This window comes from Littorina saxatilis, linkage group LG10 (genome assembly GCF_037325665.1).
Source record: "Littorina saxatilis isolate snail1 linkage group LG10, US_GU_Lsax_2.0, whole genome shotgun sequence".
NCBI lineage: Eukaryota > Metazoa > Mollusca > Gastropoda > Littorinimorpha > Littorinidae > Littorina > Littorina saxatilis.
Window position 1 is genome coordinate 39,391,635 of NC_090254.1, and position 27,430 is coordinate 39,419,064.

The following is a 27,430-nucleotide window of genomic DNA, read 5'->3' on the forward strand; positions in this document are numbered from 1 at the left end:
ACACCAGATACCACGTCCCCCTGATTTCTGAAAGGCCATGTAAGCGTAGGTTCCTAAATGTGAGAGGCCGCTACCTCGTAATAGAGAGAAAGAGCGGAGAGAGAGCTAGTTGGCGGTCCAGGATAAATGGTCTATGGCTAGCCTCAGTGTTTCTTTGGAAACAAGGGAAAGCAACTCTTCCGCAACTCATACAAACTTGACAGAGTTAGTTCCCAACGTCATCTATTACATGCAGTTTTTAATTCCCTTCTGCAAGGAAACTAACTCCTCTTCAGGAGAGGAGCAAGGGTCGGAAGAAGTATAGGTATCGTCGCCTGAACCGTTGCCGTCATCACGATTCTCTTCCTTTCCTTTCCCGCTGAGCTGCTCTTTTGAGAGCGTTTCCATTTGTCCGTGTCCTACTTCTTTCTTTCCACTCTTCCTTTCTTCTTTCTCCCTTCTTCTTTCTTTCTCCTTGAAGTTGTCAGCAGTAACAAGGTTGTTTTCACTGTCAACTTTAGCCGCCGCCGCATTTTTCTTGCTTGGTTTGTGCTGTGCTGCGGCGTTTTTCTTCCCTTTCTCGCCGTCTCCAACCTCTGCTTTTCTCTCTTTAATGAGATCCTTGATTTCATCCTTTTTATCTAAATTCTCATTGACGCTCTTTTTTAGCAGCTGCCTCTCTTCCTGCTCCAAGGACTCTGCCCCTTTCTTCGTGTGGAAGAAGTTTTTCAGCCTGCCTCCGAGAGACGGATGAGCGGCGTGTTTTTCGTCTTCTTTCTCTGCCTTTCCACGTGGAGAAGAATCTCCACTGCTTGCCCCATTCTCTCCCCCATCCATGCTTTTCTTCTCCGTTTCTGACGGTGATTCTGATCCAGGTGTTGTCGCAGCGGAAACGATAGAAGTTGTGGACTTTGTTGGGCTGGATTTTCCGTAAGTGGACAAACTAAAGCTTGACAACTTTTTGGGGTCGTTTTCCTCGACCTTGACCGTCTTGCGAACTCTGATGCCAAGGGTGGGCAGGATGGTTTCAAGCTTCTTCATGTAGTCCATGTGTCCAGTGACCTGTGACATATATAATCATAATCAGGGTGTAATTCATCTCACGGGTAAAAATAACGGCATGAAACGCAAAACTCTCGCCATAAGGTAACCTAGAGAGCTCGATAAGGGAGGCAGAAGAAGACAATACAATAAGACCAAGAAAAAAGTTCAATGTTTCCGATTCCCCGACAGACTCCTATAGATCCTAAAACTCTTTTTTGACCATTAAAAAAACCAAAAACATTTAAATGACAAAACTCAATTCAAATGGAAAGTAACACTTCTCCGACATCCAGGGTACACAGCTCAGATGATTTCCGGCCAATAAAAACCCACATGCACCCGCGTAAATAGAAAAACAAACTTCCAGCAAAGGTCAAAAACAAAAAAAGTTACCATCCTACTAACACTAATATTGGTCTCGAATAGCAATATCAGGGGAAGAGACGTTAAAAAATGAATATTTACCAAACCAACCAACCAACCAACCAACCAACCAACCAACCAACCAACCCTAAATTTTGTTGCCTTGTTATCAGAAACAACGCCTTTTATTTTGTTGGCCTAATCTTCCTTGAAATGAGGGCCGACTGAATCAATCAATATCAATCAATATGAGGCTTATATCGCGCGTATTCCGTGAGTACAGTTCTAAGCGCAGGGATTTTTTTTAACATTTAAGGCGCAGGGATTTATTTATGCCGTGTGAGATGGAATTTTTTTACACAATACATCACGCATTCACATCGGCCAGCAGATCGCAGCCATTTCGGCGCATATCCTACTTTTCACGGCCTATTATTCCAAGTCACACTGCACACTATTTCACTGCTGCAGCGATTATGCTATCTCAGCGGCCGAGGCAGCTTGGAGCAAGCAGGCCATAAATAGCGCTGGCGGTGACCTCTTTAGTTTCGCGGGAAAAATGCCAGCCTAGCGCGCCTCACGAAGCCCTTGTTCATTGTACTCTGGAAGTGCACAGCGTGGGGCCACAGTGTGACAAAATACGTGTTTCTTGGTATGAAATGGACTGGTTTGCGTGACTTGAACGTTGGATTACCGTCATCTTGTGTATATTGTTACTCGGATATTCAGGCTTTGTGTATGTGCAAACTAGAGTTCCAGTGAGGATTCGGTTTGTTTGATTTTGAAGTAATACTGCTATCGAATCTACCGGCAGGTCGTTCTTTGTTGTATCAAAACGTGCGCATTGTATACCATTTTGTAACCACGCTCAATGTTTATACCAACGACCGACTGTGTTTCTGATGTTGCCGTCAGTAAGTACTTAGTCTAAACTGTGTCATAGAGTGAGAATAAGTTTTGTAGGCTGTTTTTGTGTTTGAGATTAGAGCAGTTTTGTTTCGTTAATCCACGCGCCTAATCAGTGCATGCACCGTTTGGAACAGGCACTCGACTCTAGTGCATTTCATCTGTTCTGTTTTTTGTATTGCTTGTTTTGCGTCCCCCCCCCCCTTTTTTTTTGTGACGTGTTTATTCCTGACTTAATGTTGTGACTGTAATTGTGCTTATGTTCTTGCCTGTCTGTATCAGTGTATATGGTTTTGATTGTTTATTGTTATCAATTTCTTTCAATTTGTAGTCACTCTATTTATTGATTTAAGGTGTCTCAGTTAAGAATGGCGGCAGTGAGAAGTTTGTGAGAACAATACGAGTGAAAAACTGTGTTGAAAAACTTTCAAATCGACTTGTGTGCTGCTATTGGATTACTCATGTAGGAGGAGACATCAGGTAGGCTTTTTGTTTTCTTCACATGCAGCTAACAATTTGCATGAACATGTATTGAAAGACCGTTTTTTCTTTCTTTTATATTACAGGCATTAATTGCACTATTTTGAATTATATAAACGCAAAACAAATTTCACATGCGCACCATACGCATGCCTATAATATGTTTTTAAATACGACATTAATTAGTGTTCTTTTTTTGTGGCACATTTAGGATGTTTTGTTTACTGTGTTGTCTTCTGCCGTCTTACATACTGTGCCGTTCCTGTTTCTTTAAATGCAACATGCACATGTTTTTCAGAGTGTAAAGAGTGGCATAATTATATACTTGAGGAGCAAACACTTTTTCTAATTCTCTCATTTACCCTTTCTTCTGTCTTGAAAATTGTGGCATGTTTTGTTTCATACTATTGACATACATGTATTATCCGCCTATGTGTTGTCGGGGTATAATATCATGTGGCACTTCGCGCGGATTTGGGTGAGCGCGCGCGAGCTACGTTTTTTTTTCTCCTGTGGTATATTATATATATACAAGTTTGTGAGACTTGTATAGGAGGGCCGTGAGGTAAGCTTTTTTGTTTTATTCACATGCAGCTAACACTGTAACATGAACAGTTTTCTTTCTTATATGTTACTGACATTATCTACACTATTTTGAATTATATACTTATATAAACGCAAAACAAATTTTACATGCGCACCATCAATGACTTCTACTAGTAGTCCTTGGCATAATATGTATGTAAATATACGACTGTATATACTCTACTGTTTGTATATATTTCGTAAAGTGTTGTATATATGTATTATGTACTTGGGGATTACCTTTGTCTTTATCTTTCATTATTTTGTGTTCTTTTATTGTGGCACATTTAGGATGTTTTGTTTACTGCGTTGTTTCAAGGTGTTTCATTAAATGCAGCATGCACATTTTTTTTCAGAGTGCAAAGAGTCGCATAATTATATACTTGGGGGGGGGGGGGGGGGGGAACACACTTTTTCTAATTCTCTCATGTATCCTTTCTTCTGTCTTGTGAATTGTGGCATGCATTGCAATAAATACAACTAAACACACTAAAAACATCAGTTCCGAAATAGGCAAGGGCCACCACACACTCAGAACGACTGCTATCTCTCTGCTCGCGGCATCCTTATCAACACAGCATAACAGAGAGCTGTAGAGGCCACGCACGCTAGCTGCAGACAAAGAAGAGTGCAGGTCTGGCCCTATATATTTCAGGCGCCACTGTGGGCGGAAGGGGTTGGAGGAAGGAAAGGGTAAATAGGCTGGAGGAGAGTGGTACTGCCGGTTATTTTTAGCTGGTGGCAGCCTGGAGCAGAGAGTGCCTCAAACGGAACACAGTGACTGGTATTTTGGTGGACATTTTTACCTATGGCTATACAATTTTGCCAGGAAAGACCCTTTTGTCAATCGTGGGATCTTTAACGTGCACACCCCAATGTAGTGTACACGAAGGGACCTCGGTTTTTCGTCTCATCCGAAAGACTAGCACTTGAACCCACCACCTAGGTTAGGAAAGGGGGGAGAAAATTGCTAACACCCTGACCCAGGGTCGAACTCCCAACCTCTCGCTTCCGAGCGCAAGTGCGTTACCACTCGGCCACCCAGTCCACCTACCACTTCACTCAAGTCAATGTTGGTCATCCTATGGTTGTCCAACGCCACTGGTCTGAGACCGGCGATGTTCAACTGTATTGACGACGTTCTGTACAAAAACTTCAGCAGCCAGTCGCCGCTGAGAGACAGAGAAAACAAAAGGGTATACATTATATATAACACAACATATCGATGTCATCGTGGAATTTTTGGCGTTACTTAATTCTTGGCAATTTTGATGTTGAGAAAACAAAAAGGTATACATTTTATATAACACAACATATCGACGTCATCGTGGAATTCTGGCGTTACTTGATTCTTGGCGATTTTGATGTTGAGAAAACAAAAAGGTAAACTTTGTATATAAAACAACATATTGATGTCATCATGGAATTTAGACGTAACTCGATTCTTGATGATTTTGATGTTTTTGAGCTTTAGACTAAGTAAATCGTTCTCCATGAAAAATATTCTCTGAAATATGATTGACAATTGCATGATTTAAACATTCTTTTATCTTTCTTTCCATACCAGGAATGAATATAAACACTATTTTATAATAAAAATAATCAGTTTTGTTCTTCTCATAAAACGCCGTTTAAAACGAGTTATGCCAAAATTCCACGACAACGTCGCAAATGTTACCGTCTTTTTTTGGCCAAATAGATATAATTATCTATGAGATTCTAATTCGATAACCTAATCCAATGCCAGTGCCTAAATGTCTCTGTCTGAATTAGACCTCTTATTTGTGATGTATGTGTCTAATTGATGACTTAATTGCAAATTATGTTCCAAAAATAATGGCTTATATTATGGCTGTGTGGCTAATGCGTGGTATGGCCTATTAGCTTGTAAAATACCTGAACAATGTCTGTCAATTTAAAATGTTGAATGCCGGCTCATGCTAAATATCCATTTTCTCGACATGTCCGTTTCATTTGCTAACTGTCAGCACATTAGAAATAACTCAAAATACAGCAGAAAACATTAAAAACAAATAAACATGTACATACCTGCAGTATCCATTGACGATTCTGCCAGACACGACTCTGCGGAAAGATGACCAGGACTTGGGATCCCCCGGCACTGGAGCCCCCAGAATCACTACATTCTCCACAATTCCCTCACATCCTGGTAGACATTAAGACAGAAATCATCATCTTTGTCATTGTTGTTGTCAATTGTCATTGTCATTATCATCTTAATCATCCTCCTCCTAATCATCATCATCATCATCATCATCATCATCATCATCATCATCATCATCATCATCATCATCATCACCATCGTCATCATCATCATCGTCATCAGCAGCAGCAGCATCATCATCATTATCACCATCACTTCCTATATGACATCAAAAACAGCAGTAGCAGCATCATCATTGCAACTGCATCATCACCATCACTACCTATATGTCATCAAAAACACCAGCAGCAGCAACTACATCATTATCATAACATGACATCACCAACACTGCCTATATGTCAGAAACATCAGCAGCAGCAGCACCAACTGCATTATTATTGTTATCATGACATCACCAACACTGCCTATATGTCAGGAACAACATCAGCAGCGGCAACTGCATCATTGCCAACACTTTCAACTGCAGCATCATCCTAATCATCGTCAGATTGTTGGGTACAAATCTGTCAAAATGCACGACAAATTAAAAGCTTTGTATTTTTAAATGCTTATTCATACTTATAATAATACAATTAACAAAGACACTGAAATAGCTGTCGATCACTGTTTCTCATTTCAGCATGTCCACACCTTTACGCTTGGCCATTTCCTCCAGACAGTAAAAGATCACTCTGCCTCCCAGACTGTAGCCAATCAGAGTTACTGGGCGATTTCCCTGCAATATAAAAAACAGAAGATGATTTGTATATGAAAGAGCCCTATGAACTGTCCACACATACACATACACATATTGACAGTACTTTGCTTGCATGCACAAACATGCACTAGCAAGTGTGCGCACACACAGACATATGCAAATTGACTCCGACATGGATGTACTATTAGCATACGCGCACTCACACTGACAGAAATGCACATAACATACACACACACAAACACATGCACGCACCCATGCACGGACGCACACATACACATGCAGACACACACACACCAAACACATGCACATACACACACAAAACCACCAGCCCCCCCCCCCCCCCCCCCCCCCACAATCATAAAAACACCGACCTACCCTCTACCCCTCCTCACACACACACACCATGAACACAGATAACAATACCTGTTCTCTAGACAAGAGGACTTGAGCCAGTTGACGACCTGTGGCCACCACACACACACACACACACACACACACACACACACACACACACACACACACACACCATGAACACAGACAACATTACCTGTTCTCTAGCCAAGAGGACTTCAGCCAGTTGACGCCCCGTGGCCACTGCTCGCTGGAGCCCTACGCTCCACGGATTGTCGATCACGTTCGACACAGACAGCAACGTTGCTGGCCACGCAATTGCAGCCATGATCGCTGCACAATAGAAAATAAAGGTCATAATCATGTTTGATGCTGAAAGCAGTTAGACATTTTTTATACAAAACACTGTCACACCGTCACCCTCACAAGACAGCAAAGTGTATTTGAGCATCTCAATTGCCCCCCGGACAACTACCCCCGAATCCCCCTCTGGGTGCTTTATGTTAAAAAAAATCTTCAGCTATTGAATTTTAAAAACATAACATTAACTCCAATAAGTGTGTATGTGTGTGCGTAGGTGCGTGTATTCATGCGTGCGTGAATGTAAATGCGTACGTACATGTGTGCGTGCGTTAGTATGTGTGTGTTGTAGGTACACGTACACGTACTTATTTGGTTCAATCACAATTCAAGATCGTAATCCTGTATTTTCCGACTGAATACCTTATTTGTGTGCATGTGAACGTGCGTGTGTGTGTGGTGTGTGGTGTGTGTGTGGTGTGTGTGTGTGTAGTGTGTGTGTGTGGTGTGTGTGTGTGTAGTGTGTGTGTGGTGTGTGTGTGTGGTGTGTGTGTGTGTGTGTGTGTGTGTGTGTGTGTGTGTGTGTGTGTGAAAACCAGGGAGCATCATACAGACAAACTGAGATCAAAATACTTAATGTACATCCGAATGCCGCAGAACAACAACAACAAAAATAATTTTTTTAAATCTCCCCAAAATCCCAAAGAAAACCTTTGCTAACTCAAAACAAACCACACAAAAATCATGAGGGGCAATTGTCCAGGGGGCAACTTTCCGGGGGGCAGTTGTCCGGGGGGCAATTAACCTAGAACCAAGTTAAAGATGTAATCAAACGCCTGGATTTATCCTCCCTCTCTCCATCCCTCCCCCCTCTCTCCCTCCCCCCCCCTCTCTCTCTTCTCTCTCCTCTCTCTCGACCCTCCCTCTCGACTCTCCCTCTTGACTCTTTCTCTCTCTCTCTCTTGGTACTGCATAGCAGTGGTTATATGAAAAGCAGCACTCACAAGACAGCACAGTGTATTTGAGCATCTCGCTGGTGGCCATACTGACAGCCGTGTTGAAGATGTAATCCAGAGCCTGGCCCAGGGTGGTGAGGTAACGTGACTCCCAGCGCAACGCATACTGTTCCTGGGACTCTGTCAGGCACCGCCATGGCTTTTTGAAATCTGAAACCATGCGGATTAAAAGACAGATACCATCTGTAAGTATGAACATAATTTAAAGGGACAGACTGTGTAGCTGATTTTGGAACATTAGCAGTTAAAAAAAATGTAATACCAAACAAGTCGCGTAAGGCGAAAATAAAATATTTAGTCAAGTAGCTGTCGAACTCACAGAATGAAACTGAACGCAATGCCATTTTTCAGCAAGACCGTATACTCGTAGCATCGTCAGTCCACCGCTCATGGCAAAGGCAGTGAAATTGACAAGAAGAGCGGGGTAGTAGTTGCGCTAAGAAGGATAGCACGCTTTTCTGTACCTCTCTTTGTTTTAACTTTCTGAGCGTGTTTTTAATCCAAACATATCATATCTATATGTTTTTGGAATCAGGAACCGACAAGAAATAAGATGAAAGTGTTTTTAAATTGATTTGGACAATTTAATTTTGATAATAATTTTTATATATTTAATTTTCAGAGCTTGTTTTTAATCCGAATATAACATATTTATATGTTTTTGGAATCAGCAAATGATGGAGAATAAGATAAACGTAAATTTGGATCGTTTTATAAATTTTTATTTTTTTTTTACAATTTTCAGATTTTTAATGACCAAAGTCATTAATTAATTTTTAAGCCACCAAGCTGAAATGCAATACCGAAGTCCGGGCTTCGTCGAAGATTACTTGACCAAAATTTCAACCAATTTGGTTGAAAAATGAGGGCGTGACAGTGCCGCCTCAACTTTCACGAAAAGCCGGATATGACGTCATCAAAGACATTTATCAAAAAAATGAAAAAAACGTTCGGGGATTTCATACCCAGGAACTCTCATGTCAAATTTCATAAAGATCGGTCCAGTAGTTTAGTCTGAATCGCTCTACACACACACACAGACACACACACACACGCACGCACATACACCACGACCCTCGTTTCGATTCCCCCTCGATGTTAAAATATTTAGTCAAAACTTGACTAAATATATAAATGGGATTGCTATGCCACGCGCGGCTGCTTGAAATCTGAAATCATGCTGATCAAAAAACAGATGCAATATGTAAGTATGAACATAATTGAAAGAGACAGACTATGTACAGGTCTTTACTGATCCCACAGGGCTTTCAGCCACGTTTTAGCCTTCTATCCAATAAGAACATGACCAAGTTTCATTGACTTTCTTGCAAGGATTCGAACACTGCAGTTTTGCGACAAATGAATTGTTATCATTGCCCTGCCATGTTAGCGTAAGATGGAAAAGGCTACAGTAAAAGCAAGTACCCGATCAGGTCCCGCGTGCGAACTAACTACGTCAAAAGCCAACATGGAAGTCAAGAAGTTTGGACCAGAGCGAGAGTTCTTTATAACTTTGGTAGTTTACATCAAGACATTGTGTTTGATTAGATATAAACCCCAGAACGTGATAACGGGTAATGCTAATCCCATTTTGGTGGGAGATACAAACTGACAAACCGCATCAAGTTTCTTTTGACTGGCAACACTAAAGATATGTGTCCAGTCATCTGTGGGATAGTTGGGTGAATGTTTTCACAGTTTATTTCCTCATCTGAGACACAAAGACCAAAAAATCTGAAAAATAAGGTCTTAAAAGGGAGTCTTTTTTTCTTTCTTTTGCGTTCGTGGGCTGAAACTCCCACGTACACTCGTGTTTTTTGCACGAGTGGAATTTTACGTGTATGACCGTTTTTTACCCCGCCATTTAGGCAGCCATACGCCGTTTTCGGAGGAAGCATGCTGGGTATTTTCGTGTTTTTATAACCCACCGAACTCTGACATGGATTACAGGATCTTTTTCGTGCGCGCTTGGTCTTGTGCTTGCGTGTACACACGGGGGTGTTCGGACACCGAGGAGAGTCTGCACACAAAGTTGACTCTGCATCTGAGAAATAAATCTCTCGCCGAACGTGGGGACGAACTCACGCTGACAGCGGCCAACTGGATACAAATCCAGCGCGCTACCGACTGAGCTACATCCCCGCCCGAAAGGTAGTCTTAAAAAGGGGACCCACAGTATAGGCTACGATGTAGCACACTCAGCTAGCCGTTCAACATTTTTAAACAGTACATTTTCAAGAAAAGCAAAATCAAGCTTACCTTGCATTTTGGTGTTGATCCAGCCCGTGATGGCAATGGTGATGTGCAGTTGTTCACGCACCATCCTCAGCTTCAGGGGGTCTTCGGAGATCAGAGGCTCAAACTCAAATTCCTCTATGGCACCCATGCGCTTCTTCATTTTGTAGCCTTAAATGGGAAAAAACAAGAAACATTTCATGAATAATTTGCTAGCTTGGAATCTATATTTGTAATAAAAGGGGTTGCAGAGAGACACAGACAAAGACTGAGAAAAAAAGAATAAATAGGAGGTTTGATCGAGAGAAAGAAAAAAGGAACTAGAAACAGACAGACAAACAAACAAAAGTAAAACTAAAATTTCATGATGTTGAATCCAGTGTATTAACTGTCTTTACGATGACCAAAAGTTAGCATTATATTCTTGCATCTACCTCAAAATCGCACAACCACAGAAATTCCCACAGATAGATGGACAGGCAGAAACATGCAGACACTGACTCTTCCTCTCTCACACACAAACAAACAATTATCCTCCCCCCCCACACACACACAAATCCCCCCCCCCCCAAGCAACCCCCCCACACACACACAAATCCCCCCCATGCAACCCCCCCCCCAAACACACACACACACAAACCCCCCCATGCAACCCCCCCACACACACACACAAATCCCCCCCCACACTTACATTAACCCCCCTACACACACCTGCAACAACGAAGAGAGATCCGATGATTGAAACGCAAGCTATACTCACCCCATAGCTGCCAACTTTTCCCAGATAAAAATAGGGAGGAATGAGTGTCTCGGCGCAAAGCGCCGAGCCGACGGCGCGAAGCGCCTAGAATGCAAGGGGGGTCCGGGAAAATTTTTGAAAAAAAGGATGCAAAATGGTGCAATCTGAGGATTATAATTGCCAGTTTCTGGCAGCAAATTTTGTCACAAAAACGGAAGAATTGAGCCGGAGAGAGAGTAGATGTAGTGACTTACCAAAGCACGTCAAGCTTCCTTCTACAGTATTTCATACTTCTTGACACTCACATCTTCCAATTGTGTGGGGGAAGATATCTTTTGCTATCAGTATCACAGTTCACAACAGCACCAAAATCCTAGTTCATGTTAGTTACTTCCTTGAGTTTATTTCACAATCCAAAAGTCACAACACACTACACCTTCCAGGGGTATGAAGGAGATTGCTGTTGCCATCACAGTTCACAACAGCATAACTGGCACGGATCAGCGTTCATAGTTCGAACATCGACGTCTGAAGCGAACAGTTGGGTAATCTTTCTCGTCTTCTCGACGGCTGTCCCCCGGTTCCGTTCATGTTTTGCTGTTCTTGAATGAGCTTCAATATCCCCCCGGCCTCCATGTCCTGCTGATATCTTCGCGGCACTTGGTGCAAAACGCAATGTGTATGCCGCGTCTTGTCGATTCGGAGATGAAGTCATACTCTTGTTTGTAACTCTTTTGAAATTTTACAAGAACTTTCGGGCGGACTTTTGGCCGCTGGGCCGTTGTTTTCTTCATTTTGTGGTCGTCTGCTTCTTCTTCTTCTTCTTCTGCTTCTCATCCACATTCGACTGAAGCGCATGCGCTAGCCACAAATCTCGCCTATTCTCGTTTAGTTTCGATTTTGATCACAGCGTTTGTGTGACGAAGCCTCGCGCTGAACGAGAGTTCAGAAGTGAAACTACGCCGAGTACAGGCGCTTGAAAATACACTCCAGTCATTATATAACTATACTCGAAAAAATTTTAATCGGGAAACTTTGCACTATTCGAGAAAATCTGGGACTGGACATAAAATCGGGAATTTCCCGGTTTTCTAGGGAGGGTTGGCAGCTATGTCACCCCCCCGCCTGCCTCCCACTCTACCCCCCCCCTCCACACACACACACCTGTCAATCCTGCCCCGGCAACACCAAAGAGAGATCCGATGATAGCGACGCCAGCCACTGAGCCCAGAGCAGCCGCCCCCGCTCCACCGATGATGGCTCCTGCTCCTGCCGCCACTAGGGGCGCTGCCAGGCCGCCGGTCAACCCTGGTAATGCATAAACAACCATCGTTTAAAGCCGAACATCCGTCCCCAGGCGACAAAGCTTTAATATACAGCGGGGCCCCCTTTAAGACCTCCAAAAATCTGAGAGAATCGGGTCTTTAAAAGAAGGGCTGCAACTCCCACGGCTTTTACGTGTATGACCGTTTTTACCCCGCCATTTAGGCAGCCATACGCCGCTTTCGGGGGAAGCATGCTGGGTATTTTCGTGTTTCTATAACCCACCGAACTCTGACATGGGTTACAGGATCTTTTTCGTGCGCACTTGGTCTTGTGCTTGCAGGGGGGTGTTCGGACACTGAGGAGAGTCTGCACACAAAGTTGACTCTGAGAAATAAATCTCTCGCCGAACGTGGGGACGAACTCACGCAGACAGCGGCCAACTGGATACAAATCCAGCGTGCTACCGACTGAGCTACATCCCCGCCCAAAATGGTGGTTAACTTACAGCGGTTATGAACACAAAATCTGAAAAAGTAAGGTCTTGAAAAGGCAGAAGTCTGAAATCGGAGGGTCTTAAAAGGGGGGTTGCACTGCATCGTAAAATGCCACAGAGATAAATTTAGACACTGCATGTATTGCAGGCACAAGAAAACAGGGCTGTATATATACATCTGTCGCACCTGCGGTGTTGATCTTCAAGTTCATACAGAATACAGAAGATATTTCATTACCCAAGTTTGGAATTCACATTGATGTTGCAATTAAAAAGGCTTCCACTCAAACAACTGCATATGTATTGAGCAAATCAACAAAATAATGTGAAAAGCATACACACACAAAGTCAACACAACCACTCTCATAAATTTAAAAAAAATCTGGTATCAGATTTTTGGAGGTCTTCTCCATTATCCACTTTAGGCCCCCCCCCAAAAATAGTCTGTTTACGGTAACCCGACCGACCCTATTTTTTTCGCGCGACCATAGACTTTTTTTGGGCATTTGGGAAAAAAATAATAAATAAATAAATAAAAATAACGTACAAATATGGTTTTTTGGAAGAAAAAAAAAATCCCGACCTACCTACCCTATTTTTTTGGCCTATGTTACCGTAAACAGACCTATTTTTTGTTTTGGCCTTACCAGTAACTGTTCATCTGAATCAGAACAATCTTGAGAAAGCTGGTTATGGTAGCAAGACCAATGAATGAACAAACAACGTATAACATAATTATATGCACATCAGGGTATGTTGTGCAGTTCATCTATACATACCTATGAGAGTGCCTCCAGTAACTGTAGCAAGACCAATGAGCGCAAATCTCTTGTACTTGCTGCGTTTGGCTTTCTTCACCTGTTCAGCCTTCTCCTCCCTGCCCAAAACATGTGAGAAATGTAATTAAACCTCATTTACTGTCTACTTTACTTCTTTTCTATCTTCTTATTTCTTTCCTTTTTACTTTCCTATTGCTGGGAAAGTCAGGTCTCTTCGACCCTAATACAACGGAAACCTGAGAAGTTGAGGAGCTTTTGGGAAAATGTTGTCCATTATATTTTTAGAAATACAGGATTAAATGTGCACCTTTCAGAACACGATGTCTTGTTTGGTTATCAACCTAGTAATATATGCCAAAATAATAAGGTAATTAATCACATTATTTTGATTGCAAAAATGTGTATTAGTAAATATAAGTATGGTGATAGATACGATTTGAATAGTATATTGGAAAATGAAATGTACATTAGAAGATTGTGAGTACTGTATAAGTCGAGATGAGGTGAAGTAACAAAAACAAAAAAAAAAAAAAAAAAAAGAAGGAAATCTGGCAGCAACAAGTACGAGTCGCGCTACCCAGGTGTTTGCGTGTTTTGGTGTTGACTATTCCGCCACACTGTACGTATTTAGGGTTTCTCCCAAAATACTCTACTTCAATACAGTTACATGTACATGTAGTACCAAACAGCTCTGTGAAACTCGACTTATGTAGAGTATAGACCTCTACTTATGTAGAGTTTCTCCAGAAACTCCCATGAAATGCACTTCATGCAGGGTTTTCCCCAGAAACATTCCTTATGTAGAGACTTAATTGTCACCCCTCTGTGTATGCGACTTCCACATGCACAATGCATGTTACTGTATGCCCACAAGTCAAAAGAAGCAATCTCCTGGTTTACCCAAAAGAACATTTAAGTACATGTTAATTTAACTATTGCACTCTCATGAAATGCATTTTGCCCAGAAACATTACTTATGTAGAGACTTAATTGTTACCCCTCTGTCTATGTGACTTTCACATGCACAATGCATGTTACTGTATGCCCACAAGTCAAAAGAAGCAATCTCCTAGTCTACCCAAAAGAACACTTATAAAGTACATGTTTTTCAGACCAGCAAGTGATGAAATAATTGTTTGTAAATCTTGATTCGATCAAAACAAAGCTGAGATACTGATCATAAGAAGATAAGGTGACGATATACCGTAAAACGTTATATAACTATTGCACATACACTTAAAGTCAGTGGAACAATTGCTCTGAAGTATTTATGTGAATAATTATCATGCTAACAAAAAATATTGTTCAGGTTTGAAGAAAATAGCCGACACTGACAGGAAAATACAACAATGAATTAATCTACATTTCTACTTGCAATTGCCCTCCTATACAATCACACATACATGCACGCATACATGCACACACACACAAAGCCATTCACACACAAACTAAGACATCAAGACATACAATAAAGAAAAGAAGAAAAAGTACACTGTAAGTCAACAGTTTTGGGTGTGTGATTGTGTGTGTGTGTGTGTGTGTGGGTGTGTGTGTGTGTGTGTGTGTGTGTGTGTGTGTGTGTGTGTGTGTGTGTGTGTGTGTGTGTGTGTGTGTTTGTGTGTGTGTGTGTTTGTGTGTGTGTGTGTGGTAATGGCATTAAAAAAAAAAGTGTCCTAAAAAGAACAGGAACAAAACGGACAATTTTCTCAGGAAACATTCACATTAGGAATTTTGTTTGACATCATCAACATAAAATAATCTATGAATAAATTGAAAAACAAGGAAACTTGTTGCATATTCTCGCGCCACTGTTAAACTAATTTAGAGGATGAAAAATCACAACACTGATCAACATTCATGTTTTGACAATGTGAGACTATAAAAAATTAACACTCATAAGAAAAAACATCTACTGTACAGTTGTGCATTTCAAGAAATACAATACAATACCTTTCCACTCTGATGCAAAATACAGATAAAGTACATACATTTATTATATCCCAAAATGTTATTTATCATCAAAACTCTGTATTTTTCAACCTCTGACCAAAAAAATGGTTGACACAAATTTCAAATCAAACTAATGTCAACTCTATATAAAGGTAAAGAAAATTGAAAAAAATCACTATTAATTAAGCATCTTTTTGGTATATCAACGTTTCTTTCAAAAACCTGTGAAAATCCCCAAAACCTTTTTGATGACCAGAAACTGGCATTTCCTTTCTTTGAACGCCGAACTTCTCTAAGAATTCAAATGATCATGTTATTACATACATGTGTATTACTAATCATTCATACATTGTTCATTAATGTCAAAAATCAATAGGTTGAAGTACTTATTATGCAAAAAAACAAAAAAACAAAGTTCCTTGTGTCCGATTACTATCTTTTCCTTCCGACTCTAGAACTTTTTTTCGACACTTCAAAAAATATACTAAAGAACAAAATTCAATTTTGCATACTTTGTAATTGTACAGAAGTTACTCTTCTCCTACATCCAGAAGACATAGTTTGTGCAATTTCAGGCCAATACAAAGCCATGTAGGCTTGTGTAATTGAAAAAAAAATGCAACCCCCCCCCCCAAAAAAAACCCCTTCCGACCCTAATTTTTTGGGTTTAAACAGTATTTTATTGAAATACAAGTTTACAAAGCCATGGAATGTATGATATAATTATCTATTTTTAACAATTTGTTTAACTTTGTCATTGGATACAAACAATCTTTAGTACTGAAACCATCATGGTTGACTCACTCTGACATTTGGTATTTATGTGCGATGAGGGTCTCGGCCAGTTCGCATTCTATCTCTTCCATCTTCTCCACGCCCACGTTCAGTTGCTTGGCGATGTGTTTGATCATCACTCGCAGCCTGGCATCGTAGCTGCCTGAGAAAAAACAAAGCCAGAAGATGATTTTGTATAATGGAACAGCACTTTTACGACCTACACAAATCTGAAAAAATCAGGGAGGGATTCATAAAATGGAGGTTTGTTTGTTTGTTTGCTTAACGCCCAGCCGACCACGAAGGGCCATATCAGGGCGGTGCTGCTTTGACATATAACGTGCGCCACACACAAGACAGAAGTCGCAGCACAGGCTTCATGTCTCACCCAGTCACATTATTCTGACACCGGACCAACCAGTCCTAGCACTAACCCCATAATGCCAGACGCCAGGCGGAGCAGCCACTAGATTGCCAATTTTAAAGTCTTAGGTATGACCCGGCCGGGGTTCGAACCCACGACCTCCCGATCCCGGGGTGGACGCCTTACCACTAGGCCAACCGTGCCGGTATAAAATGGAGGTAAATTTACAGAGGGTATGAACAGAACATCTGAAATTGGAGGGTCTGAAAAAGGAGACCTTCAGGCAATGAGCGGCACTAGAATGACCAAAATGAAACATGGAAAATACACGGAGTACCTTAGTTTTCTAGGTAGTTATTGAAGTGATTTATATGAAGAAATTAAAAAATTACGAAAACTAAAGGACATAGTTAGCCGTCGCTATGGAAACTAGCATACACAGCGCCATATATGATGTTGCTGTAAAACCGTTTCCTAGAAATCCAATATGGCGGCCGTTTCCATAGCAACGGCAGTCTGTGTCTACTAGTATTTGAATATTTTCCATTTATTTGTATAAGTCTCTTCAATAACTACCCAGAAAATTAGGTTATTCCATGTACTATTCTCAAAGTTTAATTTTACTGCCGCTCATTGCCTTAAATTGGGGGGGGGGGGGGGGGGGGGGGGTATTATTCAAATTTGGGCAGCTTAGGGTATAATACTCAGCTTAATTAAATGCATTTTTTATAAAAAACATTGATAGACAAGATGATCAGTCAGGTACACACAAAAAAAAGGGCAATTGTCAGCGTCTTGGCAGAACAGTCCCAAAAGCTTTATTCAGTATCTGGAAAGCTGTTATTATAATGACAATTAATTTGTTGCATTCCATGAGAATACTCATAACATTTTTGGGGTAAACCAAGGGCAACCTGGTGTTTTGAAGAAATAATTAAACTGTTTCATTATTGAAACTATCAAATTTTAAACCTGAGGATAGGCAGAGTAATAAGAAGTTCTAACAAAATGTTTCACTTCAGTGGCCAACTGCAGCAACACTACAAACTACTTTGTTGTCCTTTGCGTGTGTGTTCTGTACGTCTAATGCATGTACTGATTTCACATAAAGAGACAGACAGACAGTCAGGCACACTCACAGACACAGTTGGTAGAGAGCTTTGTCAAATTCATAGAACCCACCACAAAGACTTCCAGGCTGACAGATACCCCCCCGCCCACACACACACACACAGTGACACACACACACACACACACACATAAATCTGTAGTCAGTGTAGAGATCTGTGTGAACTTCACAAAGCAAACCATAAAAACACATTTCATTCAGACAGAAACGCAGACAGACAGATCTATAAGAAGTCGAATACTATTCACAGGGCAACACTAGAAAAACTTCTTTTTAGTTTCAGTGTCATTGAGAAGTTTACACACTTTCTAATTGTCTCCCTTTACATGCACAGATTCTTAACACTTTCTACCCACTTTATGTTGACCAAGTTTTTTTTAGCCGAGACCAGCTGTGCTGCAGCAGGTCACTCAGAATTGTAGTAACTGTGTAGGAACTGTGTATCAACACGCTGGAATGCAGGCGTTAGATCGACGTTACAGAAAGCGACTGAAGCTAACAGTCTGAGCGGATATATCCGTACCTGGTCAGATAGAGCCATATGAGTGGGTGCGGATATATCCGTACCTGGGAGACAATGAGTTAATCAGTGTTTTGCCCTCATACCACCTGAGGTGGGTACTTTTATAACATGCATTGATAGTCCTCTTAATGAATGTGATGCATTTTAAATGGTCAGAATGCATGTAGAATTAATTTTCCTTATTACTGGCATTGACACTCCAGTTAATGAAAAACTAAATGAAAGCACATTTGTGACCCTCCACCACGGAACGAGTCGCATGTCACCTTTGCATGATTTTCATATTTTTACATTTTCCGAAAGAGTGTTTTATGCTCTATCCAGTGGTGAAAACCGTTTTAGAAAAGAGCAAAACCTGTTTGAGTTATAAGCCTGTGACTAAGGTGACCCTCGCACTGTTACCAGACACTCCCCGGACTTATAGTAAGCCTAGCGCAGAACCGCGCGAGGTGACATGCGACTCATTTCGTGGTGGAGGGTCACATATACTGCATATTTGCTGTCATTTTAAACTTTCTTAGTATCTAAATCCATGTCGTATTTCTGGTTTTCATGTTATGCGTCATTTTGACGTAGGAAAGGCTGTCAGAAGCTGTAACTGGAACTGACCGGTCAATGATTTTGCTTGTGGGATTTCAAATTTTAACCAGTAAAATACCCCAAAACTTTGGTTACCATGACTACTCAAGGCTTCCTAAAGTGTGCAAAATAACCTACTGGAAATTCATGGCCGGGGTCCTGCAACACAAATAAAACCTGACAAGAGCTAGCGGGTCCCGGGACGTGCTTCATATCTGTAAGCATGCATACCGTGGGAAATAGTTCTGCCAGATCTGTCATTACCAATGCAAATCTACGGAGTTGATGCAACCAATATGACCATAATGTTTTGTTCAGAGAATTTCCAAAAGTCGGCATTTCATTAACATGAGCGCTCCAGGGATCATGACTGTGTCGGCGATGAATGTGCTGTTCGAACGCAACTAAGAACTAATAAACCTCTTGTTCTTCGGACCCTCTAAAGTTCCACTGAGGGGGTCCAAGGACCCCTACACATTACAGTTTAGGGTCCAGGGACTCTGTAGGTGGATTGTCCATGGGGAGCCCTGTTCATACTGCTTTACTTCAAATTACAACTGGAAAAAATACCAGAAACTTGTATTTACCACCAACACTTCATTTTTTCCAAATTTTAAGGTAATTACACACAGGAAATGTCTGATTTACGCCAAAACTGCCTACCCTGTGCTATGGCATAGCTTACCCTGTGCTATGGCAAAGCTTACCCTGTGCTATGGCAAAACTTACCTTGTGCTATGGCAAAGCTTACCTTGTGCTATATGGCAAAGCTTACCCTGTGCTATGGCAAAGCTTACCTTGTGCTATGGCAAAGCTTACCTGTGCTATGACAAAGCTTACCCTGTGCTATGACAAAGCTTACCTTCTATCTATATATATATGGGTCATTCTCAGAAATAGTGGTCCAGTGAGAGTGAGTAGGGGTGACACATTTGAAATCATGAAAAAGTAAATTAAAATTATTTCTACCACGACTTTTTTCATCTGAATCTATTCCTGAGACATTAAAGCATTGTTGTATGTCAATAAAAATGGTTTCTATACGTTGGTGTTTTTGTGTGCTTTTCAATTGCGAAGTTCGGCCGTTTCCGGATCGCCGAAGCGTTACACGACTTTCGTGATCAACAATATGTTCAGTCTCATGGCTAAATCCAAACATGCAAACACCAACAAACTACTGCAATCGACAGTCAGGAGTTCAGTCTTAGACGTAGCAACACATCTTTGCAAAAACTCACGCTGAATTTGAAGTTACGGGCTTCGAACAAATAATTATGAATGTTGTAACGCATCGTATCCCGACTCGACGCGCGGACATCGGACAGCAATGTGCTCCATGACTTTGCCACATCACGGCTATTTTTAGCTCTTTGGCGCACAGGAAGTTCGAACAAGAAAATAGTCCTTTGAATCACAGCCAAATATTCACAGAAAACACCAGAATCATATCATTTGCTGAAACTCATGGCGTCGTTTCCCGACCTACGTTACGACTGAAGATAGTTTTTACTTAATTGTCGAGCCTGCAAAGCTTTGTCACAAACTTACACACTGCGGATGGCGACAATGTAGTGTCGGAAGGATATCGAGTGCAAACAGTCTCTCAAAGCGCGAAGTTTCGCGGAACAAAGCAGCCAAGAAGTTTTCATATCCTCTGATTGTCGATGTTCGACATTCATCAAGTACTTAAAATGGGTAATCTGAACGCAACAGGAACTTTCAACAAATACAGCAAACTCTGACGAATTGTGTTTTGTGTAGTTATTTTGGGTCAGACGGGTTTTGCCGGCAGGAAAGGCCAAACAGTGCAGATTCATGTCTGTCGCACAGGAACCGAAAGTGGTTCAAGCATTTCGTTTCTGTGTTACGACATTCACCTTAGTCAGTTCCAAATGTCATTTTTTTACCAATATTAGTTGAAGTCCTTACCTTTCATAACTATACTGTTCAAAAAAAGAAACGCATAGTTGCTACTTGCCAAATTTGTTTTATTTTTCGAAAAAATTAACAGAAAATCCAATATTTAGATTATTTGTTTGAAATTTGGTATGGACACAGTTGAATGCACACACAGTTCATTTGCATCTTCAAATCAATCAGTCAATCAATACGATTGGGTGCCGAGGCTGTCAAGTCAGTAGGGGGTGTGACTGCCTTGAGCAGCAACAACTGCCCGGCACCTTCTTGGCATGGACTGGATCAGATGCCGGATATCTTGCTGTGGGATGGTGTCCCACTCCTCCTGAAGTGCCTGCAATAGATCGCGGTGATTTGCCGGCGCTTCTTCTCGCCTGCGCACACGTCTGTCCAATTCATCCCAGAGGTGTTCTATCGGGTTCATGTCTGGCGACATGGATGGCCAGGGAAGCACCTGGACATGGTGGTCGGTGAGGAACTGGGTGGTGAGTCGTGCTGTGTGCGGGCGAGCGTTGTCCTGCTGGAATATGGCATCCTGGTCAGCCAGAAGAGGAAGGGCGTGTGGGCGCAGAATTTCCTCCACGTATCGCTGGGCAGTTATGCGCCCTTGGACGTGCACCAGGGTGCTCCTTCCAGCGGTATTGATCGCCCCCCACACCATGACGCCTCCACCACCATGAACGGGTGCCTCATCCACACAGTTGGGCGCGTAACGTTCGTTTACTCTCCGGTAGACCCTCCTCCGACCATCATGTCGCTGGAGCAGGAAGTAGGACTCGTCGCTGAACCACACGTGTCTTCAGTGATTCCGGACGGTCCAGCGAAGGTGCTGGTTGCCCCACTGCACTCGGTTCTGGCGATGGCGGCGGGTGAGGACAGCTCCTCTGTGAGGTCTGCGAGCTCTCAAACCAGCTTCATGCAGGCGGTTCCGCACGGTCTGGTCCGATAATCGGTGTGGCCCGGGGAGAGCCTGGACAGAAGATGAGGCCGACAGGAAACGATTCCGGAGGTGGCGGAGCCGTATGAAGCGGTCGTGAGCAGCAGTTGTCGCCCTTGGTCTTCCCGCTCGTGGCAAGTCAGCAACGGAGCCAGTGGCTTGAAACCTGACCCACAGTCTACTGATGGTGCTCTGGGACACGTGGAAGTGCCTGGCGATTGCACTTTGACTTTGGCCTGCTTGTAAACGACCCAATGCAATTTGGCGGTCTTCTCTGCTCAATCGGGCCATCTTTCGTCGCTGAATTGTCGTCTGATTTCTTTGTGGCGAACAATCCGCTTTTATGGGTTTTGGAAGACATGGTGAGAGCTCAATATTCCCCGAGTTTCACGAGATTACACTGAAGCATGACGAGTGGTCATGCCAAATGAGCAATTTTGACATTGTAGCCACTGATAACGCATGCGTCACGTGCAGAGCTCACTTGTGGCAATGGACGAAAGGTCGACGACCAGATAAACATTTTCTGCAGTTTGGTGGATATCCTTGTAGCCATATAACTAAATTAACCAAATATTACAAGCTATGCGTTTCTTTTTTTGAACAGTATAGAATGTGTTGGGTAGAACACAAAAATACTGCAGAACTGATAAAAAATGCACAAAGGATTGAAGGCTTAGGTGGTTTAAAGTTGGAATTTGGTTTCCATGTTACAACATTCATCACGTAAATACAACACTTTAAAACGTCTCTTATTCAGCAACCAATTACTCTTTTTGTCTAATTTTTGCATTATTATGTATAGCAAACAATAGACTTCATAGTAAAAACAATTATTTTGTATTTCTTGACACTTTATTTTTTACTTTGTATGTAACACTTTGGACCACCATTTCTGAGAATGACCCATATACGACTTGTGTCTGTCTGTGTGTCTGTGTGTGTGTCTGTGTGTCTGTGTGCGCCGATTGTGTGTGTGTGTGTGTTCGCGATGCACGGCCAAAGTTCTCGATGGATCTGCTTCAAATTTGGTGTGCATATTCACGTAGACCCCGGACACAACCTGGTCGATGAGAATTTTCAACACGTGCTCTCAGCGCGCAGCGCTGAACAGATTTTGGTTTTTCTGTTCATCTTCCCAGATCCATTCCCAGTAACTCTTCCTTATCTTCTCCAGTGTTTTGCGTTTATCTCCCTTCCTTTGTGTGGCGTCAATCCATATTCCCGTTACTATTTTTAGAAGGTCACTGTCCACAACGCTTTCATCCCGGCGAAGCCGGATATTCCCGTTACTATTTTTAGAAGTTCACTGTCCACAACGCTTTCATCCCGGCGAAGCCGGGTATTCCTCTACTTCTTCCCGGCGAAGCCGGGTGCCCAGCAAAGCCGGGTATTCGGCTCTACTTCTTCCCGGCGAAGCCGGATATCATTCGGCTCTACTTCTTCCCGGCGAAGCCGGGTACCCGATGAAGCAGGTATTCATTCTAGTGTGCTATGGCAAAGCTTACCCTGTGCTATAGCAAAGCTTACCCTGTGCTATGGCAAAACCTATCAGCTCCTGTATGACAGGCGAGGCATCGTCTTTCAGAGGGTCTTCCTCCAGAAGGTGGTCGACGAATGGAGCCATGTCATCTTGACCCTGACCTTCGTACATGGCCTGAATGGCCTCCTGTACCTGCAGACAGCAACACAAACGGATAAGGATAAGGCACATTGGAACAACCCTTTAAAGACCTGTAGATACCAACACAAAAGGATAAGGCACATATGAACCCCCTTTAAGACCTCCAAAAATCTGAGAAAATCATGTCTTAAAAAGGAGCAATGGGGCGGGGATATAGCTCAGTCGGTAGCGCGCTGGATTTGTATCCATTTGGCCGCTGTCAGCTTGAGTTCGTCCCCACATTCGGCGAGAGATTTATTTCTCAGAGTCAACTTTGTGTGCAGACTCTCCTCGGTGTCCGAACACCCCCGTGTGTACACGCAAGCACAAGACCAAGTGCGCACGAAAAAGATCCTGTAATCCATGTCAGAGTTCGGTGGGTTATAGAAACACGAAAATACCCAGCATGCTTCCTCCGAAAACGGCGTATGGCTGCCTAAATGGCGGGGTAAAAAACGGTCATACACGTAAAATTCCACTCGTGCAAAAAACACGAGTGTACGTGGGAGTTTCAGCCCACGAACGCAGAAGAAGAAGAAAAAAAAAAGGAGCAATGCAGTTGAAGTAATAGACAGTGATCATCTCATTGAAATGTTGATGGGAGAATCGTGCTGCATAGTCTCTCTCTCTCCCTCCCCCGATAAAGGCTAGATACATGTAGCATTAAAACATGTAAGCAGTTTAGTAGAAATTGTCAAGATATCAGACCTACCAACTCTTTTGAACCCTCAAATGCAACAATTTACTTCTTTAAAATTAAAAAAAAAAATCAGCGTAGCAAGTGGTCTTTTAGCACAGCATTGTCAAATATGTATTTACACATCCACATTCAGGCTATTGCATGCAAGAATATATACAGTAGAACCCCCTATTTACGACTTTGGAAAAACCTTGAAAATTAGGTCGTAAAAAGGGGGGGTCTTAAAATGGGGGTTTGAGTTTTTGGCCCGGGCGGTCATGAATTTGGTTGCAGTGTACGTACTGTTATGTACTGTCATGTTTACACACAAACACACAGTTGCAGTTTACTGTCATATCAACACACACACACACACACCCAAACACATTACAGCAGAACAACTTTAACTCAAATTTCAAAGAAAATTTACTCATGGCGTAATGCTTGCTCCCCCTGAGCGAAGCACATTTGACATTGTGGCGCAACCAGTAAAATCCGAATGTCCTAACTCGATAGAAAGCATAACAACTTTTCTCCCGAATTATCTTTTCGCTCACATGAATGTTTCTTCGCCTTGCATCGCTAAACTTGTCCCATACACGATCGTTGAGGTTTTCGTACAGGCACCACTCTGTGCGTACTTTCGCTTCACTGTCCTTCTCGCCATCTTGATAACACCGAGTCCTTATCATTGACGATACACAGGATTTGCGTCTTCCCGACTCCTGAGGAAGTCGCCGCGAATTGCCATTTCGCTCGATTAGCGATTACTTTATTAGCTCTCTACTCAAGAGTCGGCGCTTTTCTCTTTCTTTCGCGAATCTTCATTTGTCAACAAGTCGTCGTGACAAGATAGCGTACACAAAAAACCCGGATGTATTAGGATCTCGCGCGCGCGAGATTTCGGTTTTGTTTTTTTCTCGCGGTAGTTGCACGAGAGTCGCCATGTTTTCGTCTGCTCGACTGAAAATGCGCGAAAGTCGTAATTCATCCCCAAAAGCTCGGTCGTAAGTCGCGTTTTGGGGTTCGTCGTTCACTGGGGGTTCATACAAAAGTAGAACGCATCCGTGGAAGAAAAATCAGTCGTAAAAAGGGGGTGGTCGTAAACAGGGGGGTCGTTAAGGGGGAGTACTACTGTATCATATACACTTTAAAAAAGTTTATTTGAAAAAAAGAAACACAATGGCCAATAGAGAGTACATGTCTGCAGTGCCAATTTTCAGTGTAGATATTTTATGACACACATTCTGCCACCCTACACATAGTGAGAATCAGAAATGAAAGTACCAGGACTCACAAGAAAGAGCAAACTGTTGCATACGTCTGATTATTTGTTTGAGTGTAGCAATGCTAAGCTTGGCGTAACAGCGAAGGAATGTCTTAAAACATAACAAGCTAAGCGCGCTGCAAGTATAGCAGTTTGCAGCTGTGAGATATGTGTTCTTTACCTGCTTTGGCTGTTGCAGACCATTTAGAATTACTTTCAGGGTCTCCTTGTTAAACTCCCTGAAAATATAAAATGATGAAATCAAACAAAATGTCATTCAAACCAAAAGAAAAATCAAAATTGACATTTATATCCCAAATCAAAATGAGGAGATGATTACAACTTTCTGGCTGTCTAAGAAAAATTTAAACCAGATCATCTGTACTCGTCTTTTCCCATCCACTCACTATAAACTTAAAAGGCCTTTTTATGCTTGCAGCCTTTAAAATGACAAAAGCTGGATATTTTATATATTACATTATAAACTGTTTATTCAAAGTTGCCCAGCACTCACAACCGAAATTAAGTTAGGATCTATACTCAGACCTGTTTACCCCCATAAGTGTTTTGGAGTAATGCTCAGCCCCAAAAATAGTAATCCTGGCACAAAAATAGTAATCATCCAGCATTCGTCGCCAATTACAACGCACATGACAACTGTGTCTGCGAAACGCAATCATGCACATATATCCATCATTCACAAACAAAACACATCAGTCAGTTTTTGTGGTCATCATAATTTCAAAGAAGATCACATCAAAAGCACATGCATCACTGATTCTTTTTCTTTTGCTCGTAGTAGGCCTTTTTCAGTGTGTCAAGCGCTTCTCTACTGTACTTGCGCTTGCCGAATGAGTGAGGGCGAGACTTCACCACTAGAATAAGGCTCTCCAGCGTCTCATCAGACAGATCTCTGGTCAGTCCTGTGCTTTTTCACCCCATTTTGCCATTGAAAAAAACAATGCCAAACATGTGAATTTTTTTTATTTATGAAAATCGTAGTCTTGACACGGATAGCGGAATGGCGTATTTTTTGCAGAAAATCGTAATAAATTACGCCAAAATCGTAAGGGTAAACAGGTCTGTTAAATACTTCATTTATCACAAAAATAGAATTGAAGGTAATCTAACAGGAGAAGAGGATAAAAGGATGGGGGTGGGGGGTAGGGGTAGGGGAAGGGGGGTGCAAAGAGCAGGGGACTCTGTCCCGAATTAACCACATAGAAGTGACATCATATACATGGAGAAGAGCAACCGTTTGAGATTTAGTCTGTGGGAGGGTCAACGTCAATTTGAAAGGAGCAATGGCGAAAATTCAGCAATCTGTACAACAGCTATAACCGGGAAAAGACACAGCTAGACAACAATAAAAGACAAATGTAAGGCTGACACAAAATAAGAAAAGAACTGAGATAAAACCTGTTCCAGTCGTCGTCAAATAACTTTCGCAGACACAAAGCACACAGGGCTGCAAAGGAAAACTGGCCGGCATCTGTCATCCGACTGTGAACTAAATTTGAGGCTGCACAAAAAAATGACAGACATTATTAAGTTAGAAAAGAAGCCTTAAATTGTTTTAAGCCACGTTTCCTGGAAACAGTTGATCTATTTACTTAAATTATGCGTTACAGTGAATCAAATGTATGAGGAAGTGGGTGTTTACGGTAAGTGAGAACGGACTTTACGGAGACACAAATCAAAACAAGATTTAGTGAACATATGTGGCTTCTGACTCGTCGTATGTGCAAAAAGTGCGTAAACAGAGATTCACTAAAAATATCTAAATTCCTTTCAACTCGCTGGTAATGTTCCTTTCATTCATGATAAGCAACAATTACTCAGTTCTTTGACTACTGCGTCTTGGTCCATCTTCTGTCCCCCTTCCTCCGCCATTTTGGATTGCTGTCTGCTGCACTTCCGCTGTTTGCAAGTAAACATCCGATTACTTCCCTTTACAATATCGTCTTTTTGTATAACTCCTCAATACATACTGCAATATCGTAACATCCGACTAAATTATTTCATCACATGATTTACAATTCAACAAACCGGAAAAAAAATAGAAAGATTCTGTGCTTGATATTCGAGGTGTCAAATTATTCCTGGTCTGAGCAACTATCCTATCCTTAGTGGACATTTTATTCATTACTACATTATAACTGTTTATTCAAAGCCGGGTTGCCCAGCACTCCCAACTGAAATTAAGTTAGGATCTATACTTCATTTATCT

General features: G+C 42.0%; 1 protein-coding gene across 1 annotated transcript; it reads right to left on the minus strand.

The window, feature by feature from the left end:
* Positions 1-217: 217 nt before the first annotated feature.
* LOC138978800 (transmembrane and coiled-coil domain-containing protein 4-like) lies at positions 218-27,112 on the minus strand. Its single transcript, XM_070351586.1, has 14 exons — positions 27,039-27,112; positions 26,620-26,722; positions 25,382-25,439; positions 23,122-23,266; positions 16,173-16,305; positions 13,419-13,516; positions 12,045-12,188; positions 10,166-10,312; positions 7,895-8,056; positions 6,787-6,923; positions 6,173-6,257; positions 5,407-5,524; positions 4,412-4,529; positions 218-1,041 (listed from the first exon to the last, which is right to left on the minus strand). The coding sequence occupies exons 1-14, from the start codon at positions 27,091-27,093 to the stop codon at positions 226-228; spliced, it is 2,319 nt and encodes a 772-aa protein (XP_070207687.1). The 5' UTR covers positions 27,094-27,112; the 3' UTR covers positions 218-225.
* Between the last annotated feature and the right edge of the window lie 318 nt (positions 27,113-27,430).

What these genes read in the sequence shown, in the direction of transcription:
- LOC138978800 (XM_070351586.1), bottom strand. Translation starts at nt 27,093, where the DNA reads ATGGCGGAGGAAGGGGGACAGAAGATGGACCAAGACGCAGTAGTCAAA. An exon ending in TGCCGGGGCAGGATTGACAG is followed by an intron (nt 10,313 to 12,044) that starts GTGTGTGTGTGT and finishes TTCCCATTTAAG; the next exon opens with GCTACAAAATGAAGAAGCGC. An exon ending in GATCAACACCAAAATGCAAG is followed by an intron (nt 8,057 to 10,165) that starts GTAAGCTTGATT and finishes GCATGGTTTCAG; the next exon opens with ATTTCAAAAAGCCATGGCGG.